The sequence below is a fragment of the Thamnophis elegans genome, chromosome 14 (genome assembly GCF_009769535.1).
Source record: "Thamnophis elegans isolate rThaEle1 chromosome 14, rThaEle1.pri, whole genome shotgun sequence".
Classification (NCBI taxonomy): Eukaryota; Metazoa; Chordata; class Lepidosauria; order Squamata; family Colubridae; genus Thamnophis; species Thamnophis elegans.
In genome coordinates, this window is record NC_045554.1 from 36,711,913 (window position 1) to 36,731,317 (window position 19,405).

General features: G+C 41.7%; 1 protein-coding gene across 2 annotated transcripts in view; it reads left to right on the plus strand.

Annotated features, from left to right (window-relative positions):
* Window positions 1-19,405, plus strand: part of RANBP10 (RAN binding protein 10) — a 40,118-nt gene that overhangs the window by 14,031 nt on the left and 6,682 nt on the right. For both annotated transcript variants that reach the window (XM_032230579.1, XM_032230578.1), the window contains exons 4-10: window positions 4,505-4,672; window positions 10,485-10,507; window positions 12,569-12,753; window positions 13,681-13,793; window positions 15,591-15,699; window positions 17,282-17,430; window positions 18,391-18,586. In XM_032230579.1, the coding sequence (XP_032086470.1) occupies window positions 4,505-4,672; window positions 10,485-10,507; window positions 12,569-12,753; window positions 13,681-13,793; window positions 15,591-15,699; window positions 17,282-17,430; window positions 18,391-18,586 (943 nt within the window). The remainder of the gene's footprint in view (window positions 1-4,504; window positions 4,673-10,484; window positions 10,508-12,568; window positions 12,754-13,680; window positions 13,794-15,590; window positions 15,700-17,281; window positions 17,431-18,390; window positions 18,587-19,405) is intronic.

Consider the following 19,405-nt stretch of genomic DNA (forward strand, 5'->3'; position numbering starts at 1 on the left):
TATTGTTTTGGGCACCTGTGATCTTTGTTGAGGTTCAGATCTTCAAATGGTTACAGTAAAGTTCAGTTTTTAAAAGATTCGGTTAAAGCCAAATGTTCATTACATTTGCATTTACCTGATTGGTATAATTTGTATTGAGCTACATTATTTGCATTATTTTATGTTCTCTCCTCTGTTCGACATCATTTGCATGACATCAATTCCATGTGTTGTCTTGCTTTGGAAACGGCGGACTTTGTCTATTATTTGGGGGTGAAATCCAAAATTATGCTGCATCTGAAGGTAGCTAAATGCAAGTCCACCAACTTGCATTTTACTGTCATTTGGAAATCTTATCCTCCAAATATAAATAAAGCAATTGGTGCTCTAATCTAAGGTGCTTTATGCAAAAGGAACCAATGATGACTTCAGTCCCATGTAGGGAGCAAAATTTATCCTAACAATTATCATTATTAAGAAGAGACAGGAGTGTTGTTCGGTAACATGCCAGCACACCTTTTGTGTGAGTTTATATATTATGTCTTATCATGCCTGTGAAGTACTTTTAATAGTAGCTAGCTTATTACATCCTGTGAGATTTGTGGCTAAGCCTGAATATGTATTATTTTATAATGTCTATTGTGTAAGTTGCTGACCCAGCATATCTGGAGGGCACCATGTTGGAAGGTTGATTTAAGTAGAACTCAGAATGGCATCTTGCTTCATGTAGCTATTATAGCAGGGGTGTCAAATTCGATTTCATTGTGGGCCGCGTCAGGGATGTGTTTGACCCGGGGGGGGGCAGTGTGGGCATGGCCAGCTCGACGTCACTCATGTCGGGGGCGCCTGTGGAGGCCTGAGCACTCTGCCAGTGAAAACGTGCTCCCAAGCTCCGTTTTCGGCTTCAATGGCCTTCGTCAACCCTCTGCCAGCGAAAATGCAGCATGTGAGGGCTGCTCGCGGCTCTCCCGAGCTCTGTTTTCGTAGGCAGAGGCACTGCGGGCTGGCCCTTCGCTGTTTCCAGGATAGCCCTGCGGGCCAGATCTAAGCATCCTGCAGGCCAGATCCAGCCCCCTGGCCTTACGTTTGACACCCCTGTGTTACAGGGTTGCAAACAAAGTTAGTCATCAATAGCAGCAGTATTTATGGATTTTTTTTGTAAGTGAATTGGTTGACTTAGAACTACAACTACGTATAATGCATAAAAAGAATGAGTGATAGTGCTTTTATCATTGCAGTATAAACCTCTTTATACTGAATTGTTCTAAATGTTTTGAAGATTGTAGAAATGTGTGGTACGATCTATAGTGACCGTGGAGCCTAAACAAGAATCTAATTTGGGGGTTCAGAAGTTCTTCATAATTTGGCATGATTAAAACTCTTTAACTCTTTAAAACTTTTCGCAGTTCTATGATAGACTGTCTGAATAATGTAATATAGTAGTCCTTGTTTAGTGACTGTTGATAGTGTTGATAGTGGGTTTCCCTTGCAGGCTTTTGTTGATGTAAAATAGAACTAACCACTATTGTGAATAGGGCCTGGCAGGTATCTTAACCAGGCTCATTCATTTGCCTCTGAAGTTTTTAGTTACAATTTAATATATCAAACTACATCCAATTGTTAGTTTTTTCTGGTGCTTAAAACTTGGTCTGAAAGGGAAAGTTAGCCATAGCAGATGAATGAAGAGAGTTCCAAAAGGGTGTGGTAACGTATTCTGGAAAATGCTGGGGATTCCGATGCTGGGTTGTCATCTGAGTGTTTATTCCCCAAATCACTTTTTAAAAAGTAAGATGTATGTACAAGCATTCCCAAACATATAGTTATACGTTTGGGTGTGTAAAGATCAAGTAGGTCACCCTGTCTCTGTTTAATTCTGAAACTAAATATAAGCTGTTTTCAGGTGGAGCACTTTAGAGTTAGCTATGTGTCACTGTCCTTTCAGATAAGGGTGTTGACAGCAATTGGAGCAACCTGACTGATCACAAGCAAGAGAATATACTGTATGTTTTTATGTGCTCAAACCTGCGTGTTTGAATATAGTTTGATCTCCATGATATTTTAACCTTTTGGGTTCCATTTGTAGCCATGAAAAGAAAACCGTTCCTGCTAACTAGCAATTCTAGCATAATGTGATTATAGGACTACTCTGAAACTGTGTATTTATGAAATGGAAGAGAGCTCCCATATTGGCAGATTTCATTCTGTGTGTTTCATAAATTTTAACTATGGCTAAATCAGTCTGGACTTAAACACTAATTTCCATTTGTCCAGCTTTTGGCCTTGGGCAATGTCCTAGTATTTTTGGCTTCAAGGTTCTAGGACTTTTTATCCTGAACATCCAGCCTCCTGTGCCAGGGACTGCTTGTGGTACAGCAGAATATATTTAGTCCATGATTACTTGATTGTGGATTGTGCAACATGATGCTTCAATACTTCCTTGACTGGAAACTGTGGTTTGTGTTGAAAGAGCATGAGAAAAACAATGTCTCACAAACAATGTAGGTAGCTAAACATGAATCTGTGGAAGCCACATAAAAACTCATCCTATGACTATGACCCTTCAGAATAAACAAAGAGGCCTTTAGCCCAGATTCAAAAATACTGTATAGGCTTTAGACAGTGGAGGATCCTTTGGGTTTCTTAAAGAGGAGTAGGTACTTAACTAGAGGGACGCGGTGGCTCAGTGGCTAAGACACTGAACTTGTCGATCAGAAAGGTCGGCAGTTTGGTGGTTCGAATCCCTAAAGCCACGTAACAGAGGGAGCTCCCGTTACTCGGCCCAGCTTCTGCCAACCTAGCAGTTCAAAAACATGTAAAAAATGCAAGTAGAAAAATAGGAACCACCTTTGGTGGGAAGGGAACAGCGTTCCATGCACCTTTGACGTTTAGTCATGCCGGCCACATGACCACGGAGACGTCTTCCGACAGTGCTGGCTCTTTGGCTTTGAAACGGAGATGAGCACTGCCCCCTAGAGGCGGGAATGACTAGCACATATGTACGAGGGGAACCTTAACCTTTAGGTGCTTAACTAGTTTGGCCTGTAGCAGCATGTTGCGATCAGACAATGATCAACCCAGTCATTGGGGGGGGGGGCTGTCTTTTCCTTGGGTTTGCATGCAGCCACAGTAAATTTTTCGTGTAATCACCTGAATTGTTTTATATGCTTGAACATGGCTCCTGATTAGTTCAGACTGCCTGCATACCACAGATGAATGCCAACGTAGCTTCTTAATTTCTTAAGTACTATTAAGTGATTATGAAGGGAATAGAGGATTGTGTTTCTTTCTAAGCCTCATGTTCCTTTTAACCAGACCTTGAAATAAAGATCCTGTATTAAGGTCGGATTTATGATTAGAACTGCCAGAAAAAGACAAATTCATGAAGAAGAGGCAGCCATGCTGTCGCTTGGGTAACTATCTGCATAAGTGATCTGTGGAAATGTAGGATTTGGATTCCTACAATTTTATTTTGATTGAAAACAAAAAAAACCCACCAGCTTGAATAATACTTTCTTCACTGGTTTATATCGTCATCTTGTAGAGGAAGGTGTTAGGGTTATATTGTAATTTCTAGAAATACATATAGTTCTTGACTTAAACCACAATTGAGCCAAAAATTTTTGCTGCTAAGTGAGACATCACACAAAAAATGATCATATGACCCTAGGACAGTGTTTTTCAACCACTGTGCCGTGGCACACTAGTGTGCCGTGACATAGTGTAAGGTGTGCTGTGGGAAAAACACTTTATATATAGTCAATATAGGCACAGAGTTAAATTTTTTTAACATTTTCTAATGGTGGTGTGCCTCGTGATTTTTTTCATGAAAAAAGTGTGCCTTTGCACAAAAAAGGTTGAAAAACACTGCCCTAGGACACTGCAACCTTCATAAATAAGAATCAGTTGTCAAGCATCTGAATTTTGGTCCCTTGACCATGGGGATGCTGCAATGGTTTGCAAGTGTGAAAAACAGTCATAACAGTGGTAAGTTCCGGCCACTATGCTCTGGTACGGGCGTACCGTTGGCAGCTTGGAGCAGCGGCCATTGTACTGGAACGGTACTAAAGGAACTGTTGTAAATCTTGAACTACTTGTAACAGTTCTCCCCCACCCAAAAAAACCCTCCATAGTTTTAGTCGCTAAAATCTTATTTTTGCCATGATAAACAATTCTCCATTTTCTGGCTTCTGTGTGTTTGGAATAGGACAGTTCATTCCTCACAATCGCTTTCCCCCACCCCCAATTATCTTCTAAATATCCTCACAGAACATTCTGACTCCTAAATAGCTTTTCTAAGCACTCTGGGAGAGGTTCAGCCTTGAAAAGGGCCACGTTCCAATCCTTGGGGAGGGAGGTTGAGAACATTCCATGAAGAATGTTTTGCACATACTAGAATCCTCCTGCATTATTAATGCAAATGCTAGACATTTCCTAGTGATGTCACCTATGAATCCCTCACTTCCCGATGTCAAGCATGTCACGTTCTAAACATGAGCTCTTTCTTTATTCTTTTTCTTTTGTTTAGGTTGGGACAAGCATTCTTATGGCTATCATGGCGATGACGGACACTCCTTCTGCTCATCAGGGACAGGGCAGCCCTACGGCCCCACTTTCACTACTGGCGATGTAATTGGCTGCTGTGTGAACCTCATCAACAACACCTGCTTCTACACAAAGAATGGACACAGTTTAGGTAAGCAAATGGAGCACTTGGTCCAGTTTTCTCTCACCTCATTTGAAATGTTAAGGTGGTCATAAGGTCCCTATCAGAATTGGGTTCCATTCAAAGGACAAAGTGATTGATCGTATAGTCAGAACAGAATTAACAGAATAACAGAGTTGGAAGGGACTTTTCAGGTCTGCCAGTCCTACCTCCTGCTCAGGCAGGAAACCTACACCATTTCATGCAAATGGTTGTCCAATCTCTTCTTAAAAACATCCAGTGTTGGATCATTCACAACTTCTGGAGGTAGGTTGTTCCCCTGATTAATGGTTCTAATTTTCAGGAAATTTCTCCTTAGCTCTAGGTTGCATCTCTCCTTGATTATTTCCACCCTTTGCTTCTTGTCCTGCCCTCAGTTGCTTTGGAGAAGAGCTTGACTCCCTCTTCTTTGTGGCAGCCCCTGAGATATCGGAACATTGCTATCATTTCACCCCCAGTCCTTCTTTTCACTAGACTAGACATGCCCAGTTCCTGCAACCGTTCTTCGTATGTTTTAGCCTCCAGTCCCCTAATCATCTTTGTTGCTCTTCCCTGCACTCTTTCTAGAGTCTCTACATCCTTTTTACATTGTGGCGACCAAAACTGGATACAATATTCAAACTATTGTCTTACCAAGGCAATTGTGTTGGCTTTTTTGGCAGCTGCAGCACAGTCTCCTGGTTCATATAAGTGATATCCACTAGGATTCCAAAATCCCTTTCACAGGAGCCAGGTACCACCTAAAATATAGGTCCTATATTATAGGCATTGGTTTTTCTTGCCTTATTTTTTTTTCACCATTGAATTTCATTTTGTCAGATAGCACCCAAGATTCAAGTCTGTCAAAATCCTTCTGTATTTTAAGCCTGTCTTCCAGAGTGCTGACTATTCCTGCCAGCTTGATGTCATCCGTAAATTTGATGAGTTCTACTTATATCCCCTCATCCAAATCATTGATGAAGATGTGAAGAATACTGGGCCTAAAACAGATCCTTGAGAAGAGCATGAGAACTCCTTTCTCATGCATTTACCATCACATCATATGGCTTTTTCAGTTGTGTGGCCCACTTCCCACTTACTTCTGTATGTGCAGTAACTACTCTCACTCAGGTGGAATTAAAATAACCATCAATATCTTATTCCTGTCCCCTTTCCCCAAGAGAAAAGGACCTCTCTAACACTGGAAACAAAGTTGAATATATAGTAAGGCTCTTCCCTGCTAGGATATGCTTTTAACCTGGGAGAATATCCGCTGTGCACAAAACAAAGCCAATAATATTCATAGTGCTGTGATGCATTCTGTTTTGTTGTTGTCGTCTGCTGTGTGCCTTAGAAATAGAGCTGTAGAAAAGATAGAAGAAATGCTTCCATAGAACATGAGATAAAGGAGCAAACCTCTTTGAGTAATGTAGTACTTAAAACTAAGGCTCGAGAATTTATGAGTACATTTGTCAAAGCATTTGAGTTATAAAATTTGACAGCCATTCCCTGCAACTCCCCTTTATCCACTGTTCAGGGTTTTGCTTCATGCAAGCTTTTGGGGGAGTATAACTCTAGCAGTCTGCTGGTTTTATTTTATTGTTTCTTTAGAATTGCATATTGTAAATTGGGGGCTAGGTAAGTGAAAGTGCTACTTATCAGAATACCGGATACATTTATGGAATTCCCTGCAGCAAGATGTGGGGAAGACTTTATTGGTTTAAATTGTTTTGAAGGGCAGCTATACAAATGTATAATATAATAAGCAGCTTTTGCAAAATGATAGCAAAGTCCCTGTTCAAGAGGCAAAATATCCTCAATAGCCACTTGTTGAGAAACACAGTTGGGAGGCAATTCTTGTTTCCATGATAAATTGGTGGGGTTCTCGGAAGTTTCTGTCTGGCTTGTGTGGTTTTTTTTTTTTTTTCAATATAGGAATCTATAGTCTGATGTTTCAGCACACTTCATGCATCATGTGGATGTTTCAGCTTTGCTCTTTAGAATTGCTTTAGCCATAACTGGATTTTTCTCTCTGGGCAAATGTACCGAACAGTCTTTATCAACCTGGCGTTCTCCAGTAGCCATTCCCAGAAGTTCCAGCAGGCCTGACCCAAGGGATTCTGGGAATGGCAGTCCTGTGAAAAAACCAGTCAATGCCTATTTGTAAAAGAATCTGCTGTTATCTGGGAGATAATATAATTCTGTTGAAGACGCGGTGGCTCAGTGGCTAAGACGCTGAGCTTGTCAATCAGAAAGGTCTGCAGTTTGGCAGTTCAAATCCCTGGTGCCGTGTAACAGAGTGAGCTCACGTTATTTGTCCCAGCTTCTGCCAACCTAGCACTTCGAAAGCATGTAAAAATGCAAGTAGAAAAATAGGGACCACCTTTGGTGGGAAGGAAACAGTGTTCCGTGTGCCTTTGGCGTTTAGTCATGCCACATGACCACAGAGACGTCTTTGGATAGTGCTGGCTCTTCGGCTTTGAAATGGAGATGAGCACCGCCCCCTAGAGTCGGGAACGACTAGCACATATTTGTGAGGGGAACCTTTATCTTTTATAATCCTTTTGCAGCATTTGAGTTTTTCCCATTAGCAACTGCATTGCAATTCTTTTTAAAATATCCCAGTCCTCTCTGTGTGTTTCTGGTCATCCTTTCCTATATGAGTTAAAATTGATGGGCTTGTCTAAAAGTGGAAGCAGTTGCTGCTCTTGTGGTGATAGATTTATCTTGCCCATGGAACAACTGTGACACCAATGAGAGAAAGCCTATATAGTAGTGTAAATACCACTTAAAGTTAAGCTTTCAGGCAGCTTGTTTGCAGTAGGAAAAGAGGCATAGAATGAATTCTCTTCCCAATAACCTGAACCTCACTCATATATTCTTGAGCTGGTGCATATGGACTCAAATCACTCAGATCAATGAGTTGGGCGGCTTATAAATTTAATACAGGTAGCCCTCGACTTACGACCACAATTGAACCCCAAATACCTGTTACTGAGACAGTTGATAAGTGAATTTTAGTCCATTTTATGACCTTTCTTGCTACAGTTGTTAAACGAATCGCTGCAGTTGCTAAGTTAGCCACTCTTAGTCATTAGTTGTTAAGTGCATCTGGCTTCCCCATTGACTTTGCTTGTTGGAAGATCGCAAAAAAGGGAATCACATGACCCTGGGACACGGCAACCGTCATAAATATGAGCATCTGAATTTTGACCACGTAACCTTGGGGATGCTATGACGGCCGTAAGTTTGAAAAACCATTGTAAGTCACTTTGCCCAGTGCTGTTGTAACTTCGGACAGTCCCTAAATGAATCCTTGTAAGCCAAGGATTGCCTGTAAATAAAAGCGTAGCCCATATTCATTGCATTTTACCAAGTACTGGAGGAGAAAAGTCCAGTTCCCATTCCTGCAGCTTTCAATATCAATGCCATCATAGTAATCAGTGATTGTGATCGAGACGAGGAAAAGTGTGTGTGGGGGAAACAAACTTAAATGCTCTGTGCACAAATAGTCTTGCAGGTAGTTTGCTTTCCTTACAACAGGGAGTGGTGACTGCAGCTACATTTTAAAAATAACATCTCCAACTGGAAAAGGGTGGGGTGTTATCTTTGTGCCCAGAAATATTTGCTTCCTCTGCACAGCGCCGAGTTAGGTTTGCCACGCTCTCTCCTTTGATTCTGACTTTTTACACTGTTGAGATTACAAGCAGGCAAAATCTTTTTCCCCCCATTCTTCCCCCCCCTTCCACCCCTTGGTTACCTGATACGAGAATGCACAGATCTTCATGGTTTTTGGTTTTCTCCTAATAGGTGAGGTAAAGACCTAGCCTGTTCGTGCAAGATAATTTAGAAGGCAAAGGTTGGGCAGCTAAAGTTGAAACACTAATTTCTACTGCTGATTGGGAATTAGCTTTAAATTCTCCTCCCTGTAAACGTCTGAAGACACTGAAGTAGAAAAAGAAGAAGAAAAATTACTCCGGGCATTTGCACACCTAGCTTCAAATTAAGATTAAAGTTCAGCACCCTTGTGCTTCATTCTGTTAGCAGAGATATACCAGGTTGTGACTTCCTGGAAAAATGGCAATCTGGACATGTTCAGTCATCTGTATGAATGCCTCTTCTTTTTCCTTTGACTCACTTGGTGCATTTACTCAGTTGTAGGATCGTCAAAGACACTTCCGTTGCGTGTTCCTTTGTTCCTTCTCCTAGTAGCAGGTTGCTTAGTTAACTCCCATAAAATTATTTTAGAGCAACAGACTTAAAAACAAACAACAACCCAAGAGCGATTGCTCTGAAAACTACTTCTGAAGCCTGAATTAATAAATATGATTTAAATTACTTCCCCCCTTTCTTTGCCTTGATTTCATTCCTGTGCAGGGGAGAAAAAAAACTGAAAAAAAATGTAGCTCAGATCTTCAGCCTTTTTTCAGAAGAAAATATTGTTCTGACCTAGGCTTGCCCAAAAAGCATGAGGCGGAGTCCTGGTCCCGACAAAACCCCATTTATTAAACGAATGTGAATTCCTCTCATTCACATTCAGCAAAGGCCTGGTAAAAAGTCTTTCAAAGGTGAAGTTATGACCACAGACCTTATCTATTTTGGAAAGCTGCCATGTAAATATTTTCCAAACGTAATGCTATGCAAGGAAAGATTGGGCACAGAGTCTCTGAGATTCACGGACAGATCTTCACACTCCTGAAACAAACTAATGACCAACCGAATGAATTGTTTCCTGCAAAAGCCCACTCCCATTTCTCTCCTCTTTTATTTCTTATGGGAGGGGCCATTCACCATCCACCTGGAACTTTACTCCCAAGTCAACCCTTGTTCCTTAATTGTTCCGTTCTCCTGGCAGTTCTGCGCATGCGTACACTGGGAACAGGCTCCAGCTGTTCCTCTGCCTCACTGCTGTCTGATTCCGAAGGCAGCTGAGAACTGCCAGATGGCCTTGGCCTCCTCTCTGCTTCCAACGCAGAGCCCTCGTCCCAGCCTTCCCCAGCCTCCAGGACTGGCCCATGTTCCTCCCCAACCTCCTCACTGTCCGACTCTGCTGCCAGCTCTACTGGCGGGCCACAACATCTATTGAGAATTAGTGTAGGTCTGCGTCCATTAAAAACCTTTGCCATTTTATTTATTTCTCAAATTTCTACCCTTCCCATCTCACCTAAGTGATTGGCCACTTTACAATAACCATTTTACGGAAGATGGGAGTAAGAAGTAGAATTTTGTGCCTATTTACTCTGATCAGTTCCTAGAGGAGCATGGATGTGTTTACTGGACACAGATTTCAGAATAAGCATACAGGTAGTCCTTGACTTACAATAGTTCATTTAGTGACCATTCAAAGTTATAACAGCACTGAAAAAAGTGACTTATGACCATTTTTTGCACCTATGACCATTGTGGCATCTCCATGGTCCTGTTGGCTGCTTAACGACTGGTTCATATTTATGACGGGTACAGTCTCGCAGGGTCACACGATTCCCTTTTGCAACCTTCTGACAAGCAAAGTCAATGGGGAAACCAGTTTCACTTAATGACCGTGTTACTAACTTTATAATGATTCACTTAACAAATATGACAAGAAAAGTCATAAAACGGGACAAAGCTCACTTAACAACATAAATGTTGGGCTCGATTTCAGTCGTAAGTTCAAGAACTACCTGTACACAATAAATCTGAGGATGAATTAGAGATGTCTTTTATTGCTCGCCAATTCAAAATTTGCTCCCTATATTTGTTGCTAATACGGTGTGGAGAACAAATATTTTAGGGCAATGAGAGAAAATGCTTTGCCTTGACTTTAATATTTTCTCTTTCACAGGTATAGCCTTCACAGACCTTCCTGTAAGTACAACTTTTGTTTTATATTTCAACAAAAGATTGAAAGCATGGGGGTGGGAATGGGGGGAGAGTAGCTTGGGATTTGTCTTCTCCTTGTGTCCCATCTGGAAGTGGTTAGCATGAGGCTAGTAGCTTGGATGGCGCTCCCATGGCAATAAAAAAGGCAGGTTTTGTAGAGAAATTAGTTCCCCCCACAAGCTTTGCCTTCAGAAAGTGGGTGAGGGGCAAATTGTGAGCAAAAGCTTTTCCACACATTGGAAGATTTAAAAAAAACCTTTTTTTAGAGAAGCGATTTGGCAAGGATGCTCTTAAAATAAGCAACATGGGTCCCTTAACCTGAAATGAAAATAAGCCTTTTCTGCTGCTGCTTTCCCTGCTTTAAGTATAGTAAAAAAAAAAAAAAAAACCTACACCTTGGTGAGTTGTTAAAGCAGAATACAATCAGTAACCAAAGCGGAAATGCCTAGATTCCGAATAAAACATGTCGGGGGTGCAGACAGTTTCGTGAATCGCTTGTTGGCATGGAAATGAATTGGCTGACTTCAGAGGCCATCATAAATGAAGCTTGGATGCTTTTCATTCAGCAAGTTTTTAAAAAAGTTTTACTAAATGTGTTACCACAGGTAGTGAGATTGTGTGTTGCAACCGAGATTAATTTTGGAGAGGATTCATGAAGGTGATTCTTTGAAAGCTGCTTAGTCTTGGGCATTCTGCTCTTGAACGCCAGTAAAGATATATATTGCTTGAGCTTCAATTAACTCCACAGTATGGGGCATAATAGGTTTTAATCTTTAAAAATTACAGATAACTAAGGGGCTGGCATATTTTTATTTATCACCCAGCCCTGTGACAAAATGAAAGCAACCACATATATTGCTGGAGTGGGATACATTGCTCTTTTTTGTACATTTGTACATTTTGATACAAAATGTCCTTAGGTGCTGAAAAAGTTCCTGAAATTGGATAGGGGGAAAAAAAAACATAAAAACTTCGCAAATAAACAAAGAACAGAGGCCAGCACCATTGACTCAGCTACCTTGCAACAGATTGTTTTGCAGCTCAAAATAGAAGAATTTTGACTGGATGAGAAACTCATGCTTATTTCCAAATTGGAGCAGCTTCATTCTCGTTTTCTTTAGCAATGTGCCTTTCTAAGCAGCTCCCGAATGTGGCATCTTGAAAGATACACCTTGCACCATGCTTGCCCCATTCCCAAAGTTAACTAAACTGTTCAAAATATCATGAGAAAATAGAGCACGTTAATTTCTCCTTTGGTGAACGTTAAAGGATTTCTGTTGAATGAAGCATACGCTATAGCTACAACTTGCTACATTTTCATTGTCTGCATTTTGGAAAATTTGATAGCCCCTTCAAATGTCTATAGTCTCCTTATCTAGGTATACTTTTTTTCCATCAATTCCTAATATCCTAAGCTGCAAACAATCACTTTTAATTTTGAGAAGTTTTTCTTGTACAGGTAGTTCTCAGCGTACGACCAAAATTAAGTCCCAAATTTCTGTTGCTTAGCAAGACAGCTAAATGAATTTTGCCCCATTTTGTGACCTTTGTTGCCACAATTGCTAAGTGAATCATTGCAGTTGTTAAGTTGGTAGGACGGTTGTTAAATGAATCTGGTTTCCCCGTTGTCATTCCTTGTCAAGAGGTCACAAAAGGGGATCACACGATCCCAGGACACTGCAGCCATCATAAATACATGCCAGTTGCCAAGTGCCCAAATTTCGATCAGGTGACCATGGGGGTGAGGCAACACTCATTTAACAGTTGAGATGGTTATGTTTTGTGTTTTTTTTTAGTTTCGTTGCAACTTGAACAGTGACTAAACGAATGGTTGCAAAGACAACCTGTGTTACACTGACTCTTCCCAAATAATTTTCAGGGAAAGCTGTTTTCTGCAAAGCACCCATCGTGTCCGTCTGGCCAGGAATCCCCCTTGTTCAGGCTTCCATTACGACCCTCTTCAAAAGGAGGGTGGGGGAATGTATGTCTCTGCTTTCTTTTCTTAAAGAGCCCGGGTTTTTTAACTTGGGCTTCTTTTTTTGGCAGGCCAATCTATATCCCACTGTGGGGCTCCAGACACCCGGAGAGATTGTGGATGCCAACTTTGGGCAACAGCCATTTGTGTTCGACATTGAAGACTATATGAGAGAGTGGCGAGCAAAGATTCAGGGCACGATTAAAAGGTTTCCCATAGGTGACCGGCTAGGGGAATGGCAAGCCATGCTACAGAAGTGAGTGGCAGCTTGGATTGCCTTTACGTTAAATTCACAAGAACGTTCTGCTGTAAAATGATATCCCTCACTCACCATTCTTACTTTACTGGTTTTCTATGTCCTGAAAGAGCAGAGGGGGTCCTTAGCTTAGGACGGACAGGAGCTAGCCGCTTTCCTTGCACCTTGTTTGTAGCTGATGGGTAGCGCAGATATGCTGCTTGCTTTTATGCCTGGTTTGATCCTTGTTTGTTCCGTTGGGTTGAGAGATGAGAGTTGAAGAGAAGGTGGGGATTTTGCCAAAAGCCATGCTCTCTTATACAGCCAAATCGCAAAAAATAAATGAAGGAAAATCAGACTTCATACATATGTATGCCCTGAACGGAAGATATGCAGAGTTGGTTGTTTCTGCTTACTAGAATATCTAGATGAAAGTGGGACAAGTTCAGCAAACAGGACAAATTTTATCTCTTTTTTTTTCAATAAAGAAAACACAGGTTTTATGAGCCAACTGCAGACGTGTTGAAAAGTTAGGCAGCGTATTTCATTTCAAATTTCTAAAAAAGCTTCCCATACATAGGCCTAGACGTATTTCCAGGTCACTTCTACAGCAGGATACTGTGTTCTTCCCCTTACTTTGTGATTCACACCAAGAGGCATTAGAATCAAGGAGGTTGAACAGATTCTTCACACTTAATACCTAAAGATCAATTCTCTTGATTTTAATGAAGGTCAGATGGGCAGTGCCTTCAATTCCCTTCCAAGGAACCTTTTCTTGGCGTACTTTGATACTGGGAAACAAAAGCCAACCACAATTACAATGTGTGCACAACAAAGCCCATGTGGCTGTCCTAGAGATGTTTCCCCTCCCCTCCTTGTACCCCACTTTTTGTGGAATTTGTACTGACACTGATGTTCTTTCTGTTGCCTGATTTTTATATTTCCTAGCATGGTCTCTTCCTATCTGGTACATCATGGATATTGTGCTACAGCCACTGCCTTTGCCCGGGTGACAGAAAGTACAGTCCAGGAGGAACAGGGCTCCATAAAGAACAGACAAAGTAAGCTTGTTTGTAATACTGCTATAGCTTTCCCTAAATCCTGAAATGTGCAGTTCTCCCCCGGTTGCATCATTACATTGATGATATACCTGTAATGAAGTTCTGTAGCCCAGCATTATTAGGCAGAACTTTAGTGTCCTCCATTGCTCCTTCTACTTCTTTTTTATGGCTGGCATTTTCTGTTTTTCTGTGTCTCATCTTTCTTCCCTTCAGTTTGTCAAATGAAACCAAACTCTTTTATTGTTCTAGAAATGGCCTTCCAACTTGTAGAATTCTCCAGCCAGCCATGCTGGCTGGGGAATTCTCGGAATTGAAGTCCCCAAGTCTTAAAGTTCCCAAGTTTGGACCCCTGGGCTAAATAATTTTTGAAAGCTGATTTTCTTTCATGGTACTTTTTTGTTTCCTTCACAAACAAGTTGAATTTCTGTCTTTTTTTGTCTCAAGTCCTGCCTTTTGTGGATTTGACTGAGACTGTTGTTCAGTTAAAAATTGATAATGTATTGAAAAAAATGGTGGATTTCCAAGTTTGTCAAAATAGCTTCTAAGTGATTTGCTGCAAAAGGATATTATTTTCAGAGTTGAGGATTCTTGTTTATCTTCCCAAATGCATTTGAAATACTTAAAATATAAGTGAGTGGATCTATTTTCTTGTTTTCTGAAGACATGTTACTAGATGGTCGTGTAAAATGTAGCTAAAACCAAAAAGAATTGTAGGGGGGAAAATATTTGACCTAACATCAATAATTGTGGAACCATTAAACTGGAGTGTATCCAAATAAACACTATTGCAAAATGGGATATGGCAGTTAATAGGCCGATATATTTGCTTAATACTAATTTGCAAGCTATCTGCCAACATCTCCAAGCAAATTTAAGGGACTGGTTGTAGCAAGAACATCTGTTAAGTGGAAAACCAGGCAGACTTCAGCGAATGGTTGGATCTTTGCCTGATGCTCCCAGTACCTTATTAAGAAATACTGTTCTAATGCTTTAAAACACTTTGTCTGCAGTTTTCATTGATACGAAACCAGCAGTTCATTCTACTTTCCACGATGGAAAGAATTGAAGACTACCTTGATTGATTCCCCACTTACTTTTTTATAGCAAAATTAATTTAATAACTGAAAGCATATGGAAAATCATACAGTTTCATTCCATACAATAAGAGATGAGTGACGAGATGAGTATATGTTTGGCTGAGTTCCATGTGGAAGGGCAGCCATGCATGGGGTTGCTGCAGAAATACAGTCTGCCATGAATTGTTGATGCACTACAGGCAAAGGCAGTATTCTACCGGTTTGGACTAGATCGCCCGAACTGGTAGCAGAAATCATGGGCGGCTCTGCCCACCCACGCCTGGCTCTATGGCATTCAATTTAGGCCCTTATTTTCGCTGAATGTGCATGTGTGGAAGGATCTGCAAATGCACAGAGGCGGCGCGCACAAGCAAAGCATGCGTGCATGCTCACATTTGCCAGCTGGTAGGGAATATGGTCTGTGTATAATGTGTATATACGTACAATGTCAAAAAAGTAAAGTAAGGTAAGTGTATACCACCCCCCACACCACAGGTGTCCAAAGATTAGCTAATAATGCTTTGAGGACATGAGAATTTGTCTCAATTAATTTTGTTCTTTTTTTTTATGCAGCTGACACATATCCTTCTTTTATGTTCTCACAACTGGGGAAAAATTGCATCTGAATAATTTATCCGTTGGTAAACCCAATTTTACTGTCTGTCTAATGTGAGATGATACCCAACATCCCACCTCCTAACACTTCTGCTCTCACCTCCAGGAATACAAAAGCTGGTTTTGGCAGGAAGAGTAGGTGAAGCCATTGAAGCCACACAGCAGCTCTATCCAGGGCTTCTAGAGCATAACCCTAACCTCTTATTCATGTTAAAGTGAGTACGGTGTAAATGCTTCTGTGCAAAGAACTGCGGTGTTTAGAAAGAAAGCAAAAATAGTGCGTCAGGGTACTGATGATTTAAAGCTGACCAGCCACTGTAAGGCTGATGCAACTGTAAAGCTGATGAAATGTAAGGCTGATGCAATGAAGATGAATCAGCATCGGTATAGCCCGTTTAAGACTGTGAAGGGGTCCACACAAGTGTTTACTCCTTTAAGAGGTGTCTATATAAAGGAGGCCATGAGAGGGCATATCTCTCTCTCTCTCTCCCTGCATCTCTCTCCTTGTGTCTGGTATCCTTTACTAAGTTCTTCGTCTAGTGTTAAGGAGGAGATTGATTGCCAGTTTGATTTAGTACAGGGGTGTCCAATCTTGGCAACTTTGTCGTCCTAATAAACCAGCATTGGGAGTTTTGGGAGTTCAAGCCCACAAGTCTTAAAAGTTGCCCAGGTTGGTCATCCCATGTCTGGTAGTTAAGGCACCAGACTAGAAAGTGGGAGGACATGAGTTTAAGTTGCTTCTTAGCCATAAAAGCCTGCTGGGTGACTTTGGGCCAGTTACTCTTTCTCAACCCAACCCACCTCACAGAATAGTTGAAGGGAAAATAAAGTGTGTTGGATATGTCCGTTGGTTCCGTGGTTAAGACGCTGTGCTTGTCTATCAGAAGGTCATCAGTTCAGTGGTTCCAATCTCTAGCACCGCATAACAGAATGAGCTCCTGTTACTTTTCCCAGGTTCTGCCAACCTAGCAGTTCTAAAACGTGTAAAAATGCAAGTAGAAAAATAGGGACCACCTTTGGTGGGAAGGTAACAGTGCTCTGTGCGCCTTTGGCATTTAGTCATGCTGGCCACATGACCATGGAGACATCTTCGGACAGTGCTGGCTCTTTGACTTAGAAACGGAGATGAGCAGCGCCCCTAGAGCCGGAAACAACTAGCACGCATGTGCGGGGGAACCTTTACCTTACACATAATAAATACATAAGATCATCTTTGAATGATGGGTGGACTGTTACAGAAAAACTGGAGGGGATAAATCTTCTAAGAAATACGGTTTGACCTGACCCAAATAATTGAAGCTTGCTTTCGGAGTGCTGCTGTAAATAGCAATCCTTGATATCTTTCCAGATGGAAGGCAGCTTAAGAGGAATCCCTTTTTAGGGAAAGTGAATCGGGATGCTTTCTCAGACAGCTCAGAATAACTTCTCTTTTTTTCTCTTTTTTTCTCTTTTTTTTAAAACCAGGCAAGCGGAGATTATAAGCTGGTGTCAGTGGTTTTACTTACAGAATGTTTTCCTAAGTGCTGCAGAAAGTTTAGAAGGAAGGCCCTCAGATTAATAGTAATCTAAGTTGTTAGATATGCAGATCTGGCACCACTGATAGATGTATTGTGCATTTTTCTTTCAATTCTTTGGAGCTGTGAACCAAGAATGCTCTTTTCTCTGCATGCTTCTCTGCATGCCAGGTCTGAGATGTAGTTAATGCAGAATATTAGTGTATTATTGTATTGATTTATTTTTTCCGTATAGTTTCCCACTCACCTGCTTTCCCACCTCCTACCCCCTATGCATCCCTAGGTGCCGGCAGTTCGTGGAGATGGTGAATGGAACAGACAGTGAAGTGCGCTTTTTCAGTACCCGCAGCCCCAAATCACAAGACAGCTACCCTGATTCCCCCAATCTGAGTCCCCGACATGGCTCCAATAATTTGCACATCCACGTCACTGGTAGGCCTTTGCTTCTCTCCTAGAAAAGTTCTCTCCTTGTCTTGGTGCTAACTTGGCACCTACTTTTCATTATCTTTCTAGAAGCTGCTGTTAGAACATCTTCTGAATTCTGCCTAGTGCCTTCAGTAGTGTAGAACCCGCTGATACCCATTCCATAACGTAGTATGTTTGTGACACAATAAGCTCTTCAGACAAGAGTGAAAGCCAAGTAAGATTTTGGCAGCGACTTTGTCAAGTTTGATTATCTCTCTCCTGATTTTAGATTCCTTCTCTGAAGTAGATTGTTACTTGCCCCAGCTTCTGCCCACTTAGCAGTTTGAAGGCATTCAAATGCGAGTAGATAAACAGCTACCACTTCGGTGGGAAGATAACAGTATTCCGTGTGCCTTGGCTTATAGTCCTGCTAGCCATTTGACCACGGAAGTGTCTTTGGACGATACTGGCTCTCTCAGCTAGGAAATGGAGATGAACGCCGTCCCATAGAGTTGGGCACAATTGAACAGAAGAAATCCTTACCTTTAGTGGGGCGTAAACTTTTATTTAGGGCTTTATTAGAGGGACGCAGTGGCTCAGTGGCCAAGATGCTGGGCTTGTTGATCAGAAAGGTTGGCAGTTCGGTGGTTCGAATCCCTAGTGCCACTTAACTGAGTAATTTCCCGTTATTTGTCCCAGCTTCTGCCAACCTAGCAGTTTGAAAGCATGTAAAAAATGCAAGTAGAAAAATAGGAACCAACTTTGGTGGGAAGGTAACAGCATTCTGTGCACCTCTGGCATTTAGTCATGCCGGCCACATGACCACGGAGACATCTTCGGACAGCACTGGCTCTTCGGCTTTGAAACGGAGATGAGCACTGCCCCCTAGAGTCAGGAACGACTATCACATATGAATCTTTATCTTTACACTTCTATTTTTTTTTAAAGCACTGGGTCCCCCAACTTGTCTTCTCTTTCTGTCTTCAGGAGCAGACAGCCCAAGCTGTAGCAATGGGGTTACCTCCATCAAAAGCAAACAGAGCCACAGTAAATATCCTGCACTGAGTTCGTCCTCCTCCTCCTCTTCCTCCTCATCCCCTTCATCCGTGAACTACTCAGAGTCCAACTCAACAGATTCTACCAAATCCCAGCAACACAGCAGCACTAGCAACCAAGAAACCAGGTGAGACAGGTGCTTTCTAGGGCAGGGCCAGGTAATAATCAACTACGGGTAGTCCTTGGCTTACGACCACAATTGAGTCCCAACATTTCCATTGCTAAGCAAGACAGTTGAAAATGACTCGTGTCCCATCTTATGAACTTTCTTGCCACAGTGGTTAAGGGAATAATATGGTTCTTAAGTGAATCTGGCTTCCCCATTGGCTTTGCTTGTTCTGGAGGTCACAGAAGATGCTCATGCCACCCTGGGACACTGCAACAGTCATAAGTGTGAGACAGTGGCCAAGCATCCAAATTTTGATGCCATGATCATGGAGTTGCTGCAACGGTCGTTAAGCATGAAAAAAAGACAGCGTCAAATTTCTTCCATGCTGCATCCAAGGAAATTCTACGGGGCATCCAGAAAATCCCCGAGAGTCGAAATCAGCTTGAAAGAGATGTAATTTGTTTTTCATTGCTGTATTGGGAATGGATAAATTTTCAGCTCCTGGATAGATTTCACAATGCTGTATAACAACACAGGCACCAAAAATGACGGGCCGATGGTTAGTGTCCTTAGATCAGGCAAAATTAACGTGTTTAATTTGAAGGATGCATAAATGCCAACTTGAGGGTGACGTCAGATGCTTTGGGGGATGTCCAACCTTGGCAACTTTAAGACTCGTGGACTTCAATTCCCAGAAGTCCCCAGCCAGCCATAATTGCTGAGGGATTCTGGGAGTTGAAGTCCACAGGTCTTAAAGTTGGACTCTGGTATAATATATCAATTGAATCTATCTGTACCTCCCTGGATCTATCTGCTGATGTTGAGGAGATGCCTTTT